At 36.2% G+C, this 10,925-nt stretch overlaps 1 protein-coding gene across 1 annotated transcript; it reads right to left on the reverse strand.

The window, feature by feature from the left end:
- Nucleotides 1-9,823: 9,823 nt before the first annotated feature.
- On the reverse strand, nt 9,824-10,588 carry LOC128134215 (uncharacterized). The gene is made up of 2 exons (XM_052771692.1): nt 10,304-10,588; nt 9,824-10,186 (listed from the first exon to the last, which is right to left on the reverse strand). The coding sequence occupies exons 1-2, from the start codon at nt 10,586-10,588 to the stop codon at nt 9,824-9,826; spliced, it is 648 nt and encodes a 215-aa protein (XP_052627652.1).
- Between the last annotated feature and the right edge of the window lie 337 nt (nt 10,589-10,925).

Here is a 10,925-nt window from a genome sequence, read left to right on the forward strand (position 1 = left end):
CCATTTGAGGTGTCACACTTGGGGCACTAGGCACTCTAGCTTCATGAAGACTTTCTTCTCCAAAGAGGTATGTATTCTATCTTGCTATAGTCATTGTGTTTGTATGCTAGATTAGGATAATACCTTGGAAGTTCTTATTTGTATGTATAATAGAGAAAACATAGATCCAAGGTATTTAGGGTTGCATGTACACTTAGGAGTGTTAGAATGCTCAAAACCCAACAGTGGTATCAGAGCCTAGGCTTGTTTTCTTGTTATACCTGCAATAGAAGCTGAAAAAACGAATCTGGTGCTGTCTGGCCATCAGACTCGGCGAGTCCATCAGGAGACTCGACGAGTCCATGCCTAAAAAGTGATGAATTCGATCCAACTCGCCGAGTTTGTTCATGCACTCGACGAGTTGGACCCCCAGACAGGATATTTTCGAGTTTTTTGGCTAGAAATGGACTAGGAACATTACCCTAAGTTGTTTTTGATCTTATAAACTTGTTTTTGATGTGGTAATGTTCATGCTAATCCATTTTCAAAGATAATTGTCAATAGATTCATGTTTTGTATTAGTTTAAGGTTTAGACTAATTACATGAAAAAGTTTGATTTGAATTATCTTGTTCTTATGAGTTGCTTAGATTAATAGAAATGTTGAGTGAAATAGTTGTTTTCAATCCATTTTAATCTAAGAGTTGTGTATAAAATGTGTTTGTGTAACTTGTCCTCAAGTTACATGAAGAGTCACATTAAAGACTCATAAAACTCATAAGAGTTGGCAATGGTTACAAAATGAAGAGTCTTGTGTCATTGAATAACTTTTTATGACTCCATAACTTGTCCTCAAGTTATGGGAGTTCAATAGTCACTTCATTAAAGAAAAAATATGTAACCATAATTAAATCCATAAGTTATAAAATAAAGAAAAAGTTAGTTCTTTTATTAGTTTAAAGTCTTCCATAACTTGTCCTCAAGTTATGGAACTTGAAGAGTTTTTGGATTAAAACTACTTTAAACACATAAGTTATGGAATTAATTAGTTTTGAATAGTTTCAAAACTTGCCCTCAAGTTTTGGAATTTGAAAAGTTTTCAAGTATGAATACTTTAATTCCAAGTTAGCCCTTAGAATTTTAAAAGTTAAAATTCAATCCTTATACTTTATAATATTATAAGTTAATAATATATATATATGTATAAGAGTAAAGTCAGTCTTACCGCTAGTACGCCTCATTCACGAAGCCGGTCTATAAGGTGGGTATAAGGTTGTTGCCTATAAAATGGCAACTTAATGGGTGTCCACTCTCACCCACCGCTTGCTTGACCGGTGGAGGGTCGTTAGCCGAACGGGTTTGACAGGACTATAATTCTCCCTTCATTAAAAGTATTAATGAAAATACTAAGTAACTAAACTTTTAATAATACCCAATCTAAGTTACTTAGGAAAAATGTGAATAAGGTGCTAATCCATGAAATTACACTTTACACTTTGTCTAAGTCGTTAGTGGAGCGTGTGTGGTTAACCGGCACACTAACTTGGACTTAACAAGGTAGGTAAAGGGTGACTTAATATTTATCATAGTATCGATGGAGCGTGTGTGGTTAACCGGCACATCGATTGAGGGGTAATTTATTAAGGGTACCAAGTGATTTGCATGGTTACTTCACACCTTGTTTTGTGATCCTCGGCATCCCAGTCACAAAACCTGAAGGGCACACTCGAGATTGAAACATGCCTTTGAACAGTTCAATGAATCTCAAAGATCTAGGAGTTTCAAAACCAATTAAAACCTAATTATACATTTCGTTTATCTTGGTGGAAATTGGTGAATCGTCATTCACCTACCTTCAAATATTTTATAGCTTGGATTACGGCATACCTCTTCTAAGTTATAAAATAGTTTGTTGGGTCCTAGCCTTAATATTTCATATTGGGTGTCATATTAAGGACTTAAAATCAACTATCTTGAATATCTCCCAAAAGTTGTCTGGTTTAGGCACCTATGATCTTCCCAAATCTCTTGAAACAAGGTTTCCTAATGAAGATGATGTCCCATGGATATCATACTTCTTTCACCTCCTCCAATTATTCTCCCTAACCCACAAGTTCTTGAAAAGTTTAAGGTCACTCAAGCCCTATTGGCAAGGCAAGGTCTAGGTGTGAACACATCTTGGAGATGTAGTCACATATTGACAAGCTGGGAGAGTTGGGTGTCAAAGTATTAAGAAAGTTGGTGATTCAATCACTTTCTAAGTCACATAGTGAGTTCCTTTAGGACACCTATGAAACAGACTATGACAAGACCCTTAATGATCTTATCTGTTTGCTAAGATCAACTTCCTAAAAACTTTATGGACATTGACAATAGTGACACAGGAAATCCAGAAAAGCATTCTCTTCCCAATGGAAAGGGATCGGCCATAGTCAACTCGGTTGACCAAATGGTAAAGAGAAAAACTAAGTCTGTGATAGTCCTGTGCACCTTTATCAAAGGGTCCATATGTTTATATTGCCAAAGAAAGGGGCATTGGTTGCGAAGCTGCCAAAATTTACCTAAGGATGTTAAAGTCAATAAGTTTGACTCTACTTCAGGTAAAGTCCACTATCTAACTCTGTTAAGTTTCTATTCTGAGATTCTTGATACATGATGTGACTGGGTCACATGGTGATGTTTTAAGAATGAAAGAAAAGTGAAGAAACTTAAAGAAAGAATATGCTGAATCTGATGGCGTAGATGGATTTCTATCGCGTAGTTTGAAGATCGGATTCTTGAGCTACTTCTTAGGAGTTATCAGATATTGCTTAAGGAATAGATAACAACAAGTTTTCATATGGATTGTAAGGATAAGTTTTTCCGCAAAGTTTTAAAATAAAAGAAAATTTTTTATTTTATTTATTTTAAAATATCCTTACAATGGCATTTGAGGAAAAATTGTTGCTTATATGATTCCATTAAGAGCAAGAGTGGAAATATGAAATTGATTCTTTCATTTGTGGTAATGTCTAAATTTACCAAATAAGGAAAGATTCTCATCACCCAAGTTTCAAGTGAACCGGAACTTGGAATCATGCAAGTTGTATAGCATGATGAATGAGAACTTTCAAGTTTTGAAACATGCCTTTGAACAGTTCAATGAATCTCAAAGATCTAGGAGTTTCAAAACCAATTAAAACCTAATTATACATTTCGTTTATCTTGGTGGAAATTGGTGAATCGTCATTCACCTACCTTCAAATATTTTATAGCTTGGATTACGGCATACCTCTTCTAAGTTATAAAATAGTTTGTTGGGTCCTAGCCTTAATATTTCATATTGGGTGTCATATTAAGGACTTAAAATCAACTATCTTGAATATCTCCCAAAAGTTGTCTGGTTTAGGCACCTATGATCTTCCCAAATCTCTTGAAACAAGGTTTCCTAATGAAGATGATGTCCCATGGATATCATACTTCTTTCACCTCCTCCAATTATTCTCCCTAACCCACAAGTTCTTGAAAAGTTTAAGGTCACTCAAGCCCTATTGGCAAGGCAAGGTCTAGGTGTGAACACATCTTGGAGATGTAGTCACATATTGACAAGCTGGGAGAGTTGGGTGTCAAAGTATTAAGAAAGTTGGTGATTCAATCACTTTCTAAGTCACATAGTGAGTTCCTTTAGGACACCTATGAAACAGACTATGACAAGACCCTTAATGATCTTATCTGTTTGCTAAGATCAACTTCCTAAAAACTTTATGGACATTGACAATAGTGACACAGGAAATCCAGAAAAGCATTCTCTTCCCAATGGAAAGGGATCGGCCATAGTCAACTCGGTTGACCAAATGGTAAAGAGAAAAACTAAGTCTGTGATAGTCCTGTGCACCTTTATCAAAGGGTCCATATGTTTATATTGCCAAAGAAAGGGGCATTGGTTGCGAAGCTGCCAAAATTTACCTAAGGATGTTAAAGTCAATAAGTTTGACTCTACTTCAGGTAAAGTCCACTATCTAACTCTGTTAAGTTTCTATTCTGAGATTCTTGATACATGATGTGACTGGGTCACATGGTGATGTTTTAAGAATGAAAGAAAAGTGAAGAAACTTAAAGAAAGAATATGCTGAATCTGATGGCGTAGATGGATTTCTATCGCGTAGTTTGAAGATCGGATTCTTGAGCTACTTCTTAGGAGTTATCAGATATTGCTTAAGGAATAGATAACAACAAGTTTTCATATGGATTGTAAGGATAAGTTTTTCCGCAAAGTTTTAAAATAAAAGAAAATTTTTTATTTTATTTATTTTAAAATATCCTTACAATGGCATTTGAGGAAAAATTGTTGCTTATATGATTCCATTAAGAGCAAGAGTGGAAATATGAAATTGATTCTTTCATTTGTGGTAATGTCTAAATTTACCAAATAAGGAAAGATTCTCATCACCCAAGTTTCAAGTGAACCGGAACTTGGAATCATGCAAGTTGTATAGCATGATGAATGAGAACTTTCAAGTTTTGGAAAATTAAGACTAATTACTTGTTCACATGGATGTGTGAGTCAAGTAAAGGACTAAGGGATCGAGTACACATTCTTGTGCACTGATTAAGTCCACCACAAAAGATCGATAAGAAGAATCAAATTAGGCAGAAGGATAAAAGTTTCTCAAATCTGAAAAGATGGGAGAGTACTTTAGTATCAGTTTTGTGATCATCTTAATGATTAAGAAACCATATCACAATTAGTTCTCTAAGGAAGTCTTAGTGCATTCTTATGACTAAGAAGAGAGATCTTGAATTGTTGAAGTGGTTAAATCAAGAAGATGAGTCATACTTCGTTCCAATACAAGTCTTAGAGTCATACTCCAAGATTGTAATTTGAGTGACATGTCTCAAAAGAAGGTTAAAACACTTGTCAAATGTAAGAGTAAAAGTTTTTCTACTCTTGTACATTTGAAATTGGTAAGTTGTGATGTTTTGGATAAAACAAAGACCAACTTAGGCCAATTGTGTGAAGTGTTTGTCTTGATTAGAATCCTCACTATCTCTTGGATATTTGACAAGGGAGTCTTATATGTCAAGAGGACAGTGGGAGTCTTAAAGGTCTTGAAAGTCTCAAGAACTAATCAAGAGTAAAACCTGAAGTTCTTCACTAGCACACAACTTGAGGTTTATAACCTATCGTGTTGACATATTCTGTGCCCATTCCAGTTAAAGTTGGTTTTGCATTTGAGTTCTTAGAGTTCTCAATTTGTTGCATAACAACTTGGAAGCAATGGCAGGCCCTTGAGCTGCCAGGTGGCAAGAAGTTAAGATTGAGTTCAATCCATATGAGTTTGGATTTGTCATTATCCTTGTCTTGTGACTATGGTTTTGACAATTCACATGGATAAGAACACATACGCCATTAAATCTAAGTGTCATAAGGTTTCTCTCTGATTCATGAAAATGATGGTGAGGAAACACTTTCACTAAGTAGATTTTAGCTAGATAGCAATTGTGATATTTGCATTCTCAAAGTCGTTAGTGGAGCGCGTGTGGTTAACCGGCACACTAATTTGGACTTGTGAGAAGTGGCAAAAAGGTCTAAACATTATGATTACGGCATCCCTCTTCATAATTGTTTAGATACACAAGTGTGCTATCTAAGGGAAGGTGTATGATTTTGATAAAGACTTATCAAAACAATCTAGTATCAGAAATCTGAACTTTGGTAAGAAAGTCAGCTGATTTCTGAGTACATGTCAAAGCTAGTGGGAGCATAAGTGTTATGCTAATAATCATCATGTTAGTGGGAGCATGATAATTATGATAAGTATTGCAAGTTAGCAATGTTAATTATAGAAAACAAAAAATTTCAATTGGGAAAAAGTTGTTTTGCTATAATTAAGGGAGAGGAAATTATACTTCATATCAAATCTATAAGGTTAAGATCTGAGGTTTTAATCATTTAGTCAAGGATATATATATGAATTTCATGTTGGAATGGCTCAACATAAGGAAATTCTGTATATGAGTCCATTATTTGCGTTCTAAAATTCGATTATGATTACGGCATCCCTTTTCATAATCTGAATTATGAGAACTTGGCAAATTGAAATGGAAATGTTATAGCAAAAGACTGGTTTAGTCTTTATGTGAGACATCATGAATCGTGTCCCATATGCTTCGGATATAGGATCGATTACATGTGCTATAATCATCCATTCTAAAATTTTCCAAATGCCTGGGGCATTAAGAAGGGAAAAGGTTTAGAACTGGATATGACTAAAAGGATTAAACAATTGTCGAGGACAATCTAAGGTTTACCAAAGATTGGTTGCTCAAGGACAGTTGGAAGTATAGTGATAATTCTGGAAGGACCATATTGACATAATCTGTAAGGAGGCAACTCTTGTTCAGAAGTGATAGTCAAAATGGAATCTGGAAATGTTTCAAAGTTAGAATTTTCACTCTGTGTAAGATTAAGGAAACTTAATGCAAGAAGGATGGTTCCAAGGAGTTGATCTCCTTTGGAATACTCTGTAATGATTGTTGTCAAGTCTTTCTGACTTTGTGCATAATCGTTACAAGAGGATCAATGCATATAAGTTTAGAATCTAACAGATTTCTGTAAATGGCATGAATTTGGAATTCTCGCATTTGCAGTAAGGATTTGGGAGTGTGAAAAGAGAATCATTGAAGTTATGTTCAATTGATCTAGTTCACAAAGTAAAGATCATAGACAAACATAGTATGCATACTTGGTGTGTGGCATGACTAGTGTTTAAGAAAACATAGTGTACATGCTTGGAGCATGGGACAACTATTGTTTTAAATTCAAGAATAAAGTTGATAGCTGAAACAGTGTATAATGAATAATGTGTAATCATATGGTGATAAATAAAAGGTGTTTTATTTATGTTCAAAGGGTTGATACCATATTGGATTCAATTATTATTGTGTTTCACTTTGCATGTTTTGACTTCCCGAATAAACTGGGTTATTCTTCCGGAATGACTAAGTTATTCAAACCATCCACAGTCGTCATATTTTGGAAGTAGATATGAATTAAGACTGTCATGATGGGTTGTAGAGGTCTAAGGTGTTGGACAAGGCTACAACAATCATGAGTGCTCATAAGTTCTGAGTATTGGATTCAACCCGCGCTCATTGGAATCACTTCATGGATTTTATCACGAGTGATCATGAGACGATAATATATTATATTCTTCAAACCTAGAGATATGAGTTGTTACTATGAGTTGATAGTACATTGATTGCACGAAACCGCATTTGGTAACTCTGTGCTATAAAACGTGCCTTTGTGTATGATTCAACAAGTAGTAGAACAAGCCATATGAGTCGAAGTTTATCCGTTCCTTTTACCTTCGGGATAAAAGCGATATCTGTGGGCCCCTCGATGATTTGATGATGACAAATGGAAGTGCTCGGCCGGGCCAGGACTGATTTGATTTGTTCAATTAGTCAGTTGTCATAAATCGGAAATCGGGAAACAACAAATGGACAGAGAGAATGATTATAATCCATGTCTCAGTCCATATGATATCTAGAATGGAGGAATATATGATCCCTTATCTAATGGACAAGTCACTGACAAAGGTCAGAGTTCATCGACAAGGTCAGAGTTCGACAGAAGCTTTTGAGAGCTACAATTGCCGGTTGGTTCCTGAAGTCATACGCAATAATAGTTTTAGACTTATCCAAGTGGGAGACTGTTGGATTAATGTCTAAGTCCATAACTATATTTGGTAAGACTTGACCCGACCCGGCATGGTCCATTTGGGTTGCATACCATCATGCACTTGAATGAGAGAAATAAGACACTTATGGTTATTAATATATTATAAGTTCTAGTATATTAATAATAAGAATAATAAGATTATTTAATTAGTATTGATCAAGAATTAATCTAGGATTAATTAAGTGATCAAAAGAAGACTAATTAAATATATGGGTTGATTGTGTAAATCATCCATACTTGTATAGTGGGCTAATGCTCCATGGATAATCAAGTTGGGCTAAAACCCATAGGATGGTCCATGGATGCTCCATGGTGTATTTGTACCCATGGATCCAAGGAAATGGAAAGCCATGACAATTAAGAGTTTACCCTAATTGTGTAACTATATAAGCATCTTATTATTGAGGAAAAATCGGCCACTAGAGATAGTGAAGAAAGGGCTAGCCGATTTTGATGAGTGTAGAATTCTCTCAAGTCATTCCAAGTGTTTTGATGATTGTGATTCCATTTGAGGTGTCACACTTGGGGCACTAGGCACTCTAGCTTCATGAAGACTTTCTTCTCCAAAGAGGTATGTATTCTATCTTGCTATAGTCATTGTGTTTGTATGCTAGATTAGGATAATACCTTGGAAGTTCTTATTTGTATGTATAATAGAGAAAACATAGATCCAAGGTATTTAGGGTTGCATGTACACTTAGGAGTGTTAGAATGCTCAAAACCCAACACTCCCAACTCCAGATCATGAGTTATATAATTGACTTAGTGTGCCTTCAGCTGTCTCAAGGCATAAGCAATAACTCATCCTCTCTTCATGAGCACACAGCCTAGCCCTTGATTGGATGCCTCGCAGTAGACTACGAAGTCCTCTGTCCTTTCTGGAAGAGACAAGATAGGTGTGTTGCATATGGCATGCTTCAATGTTTGAAACGTAGTGTCTTGCTTCTCTCTCCAACTAAAGGTTACACCTTTCTGAGTTAGGGCGGTAAGAGGCTTAGCACCTGCCCTTCGTACTATGTTGGACTTTCAATCGTAACCTATGAGTTACAAAATAAATCCTTATTGAGGACTCATTCTTCTTCTTAGGATAAGTACTTTCCTTTATCTATTGTAACAGATCGATGGGTCATGTTCTAATGACCTTTCATCGGATGATGCAACGCTTAGACTCAAGTCTCTTAGAGTCAAATTCCAAAATGGAATATACCTTCCTTCATATTCTAATGTGATATAATCACATTTTAGCATGTAGCATTTCTAGCTAGTAACTTCTTTAACAACGAGCGCGATACCATTGATCGCTTTGATTTCAATCTTCCTGCTTGAGTCAGATGCTACATCAAATTTGGTTCTCCGAACTACGTAACAAACTCATCATAGTCGGACTCAATTTGATATGACCACTAGGTTCAGAATATCAATCATCTTCTTAGTCATTACCAAAACAATGGTAACGACATACATGAATAAAAATAGAATCAATCACTAGCTTCTTGGTAACCTTGTGACTTTCCATGATCCAAGCATGAGTCATGTGCTTCCAGTAGTATAGACCTCTACTACTATTCACACCTACTCATACTCTTCCCAAGTATTGCCTCGCAGTCCCCAAGTCCTAAAATCACAAAACAATTTAACACATACGAATGTGTCCAATTAATCATACAAATTTTCCTAGACTCTACTAGGACTTTTTCCATGTGCATCTTCACTCATCAATTCTACTTCAACTCGGTTGGTGATGGAAATTCCAGATGATGGGACAACTTCAAGAATTACACCAATCGTTCCATCATCCTGCCAATCGAAGGTGTACTTCATACGTATCGTACTCCTTTAAACGTACTGTTATTTTATCAGACATAAACTAAAGGCAAGATACCGCCTTCGATATCTTCCGATAGGTATCATTAAATACATCAGGTGACAAAACCAGGATTTATATTAATTCTTGAAACTATTACACAAAATTTCAAGTTCACCCTATATTATGCCTCTAATAGGCTACACCATAAGTTACTATTCACATTGTTACTTCATAATTTGATCTTTGGATATGAAATCCTTATTCCTGATTCCTCGCGTTATTGTCTGCTTCGTCAAGGATCGTTTAAAATGCTCATGCCTTTGGCTGTGACAGTGCATTTAGTCTTGCTCCTTCTTTCTTCTTCGGGAAGTCCTTAGATAAATGCCTTTCTTCTCGGCATTTATAGCACACCCTCTTTTTGGAAACACACTTGTTGGCGTAATGCCCTGTCTTTCCACATTTGTAACAAGTCACCTCTTCGTCACATCTCTCATAATGCTTCAGTGGCACATTTGGCTTTGTATGTTCTTCCCTCTTTGGGCAATCCTGCTTGAAGTGCCCTTCCTCATTACATTCATAACATACCCTTTCGTTGAATGGACATTCGTCGGCGTAATGACCATGCTTTCCACACTTAAAACATGTTACCTCCTCGCCACTTTTTCTAGAGTTTTTCTTTTTGCATTTCCCACACCATTTTTCTTTACCTCCTCTTTTTCTAGACTTCGAGAACATGTTGCTCTTGTCAGACCTTGAAGACCCCTCAAATTTCCTCTTCTTGCCAACTTCAACCTTGTTGGCGATACCACCGTTGATCACTTCTTCAACTGCCTTAGCAACCCCGATAGTTATCTCAAGAGTAGGTATCTGGCGTACTGGCACAGTAAGTTCGACCTTACTTTGTTGAAGTAAACGTTTTGTCTCTTCCATCTGTTGATCCAACATCGTCTGTACCATTGCTTGAACTCCTGCCATCGTGATTGGCTCAGGTGCAGCTGTTATTTCTGATACACTCTCAATCACGTGCGGATCAAGCTGCGGGTTATCGTTTCCCAATCCATTTTGTGTGCTTTCCATTTCGATCTATACACCAAATTAGGTGAAAGTAGATCTCTATTTCGATAGACGTCCAAATCATCATTATCACTCTGAAACGTTTACATGCTAGTTCTAATATCGTAGTCGTACGCTTAGAATCCTAAACACATAAGGTTTCCCGATCCTGTCGACAACAGACCATAGATCCGAACAAACAATATCATATATGGCAAACATGTAGCATTTAGCACATAACAACATTTTAGGCATCTTTCCTAAAATATACTAGTGCTCGTGTCTAAAATATGGCCTACATTCATATCACAATATTCACTTAGCATTCTAAGTTTAAGTCTAGAAAGACTACAAATTCCTA

Source organism: Lactuca sativa, chromosome 5 (genome assembly GCF_002870075.4).
Source record: "Lactuca sativa cultivar Salinas chromosome 5, Lsat_Salinas_v11, whole genome shotgun sequence".
Taxonomy (NCBI): domain Eukaryota; kingdom Viridiplantae; phylum Streptophyta; class Magnoliopsida; order Asterales; family Asteraceae; genus Lactuca; species Lactuca sativa.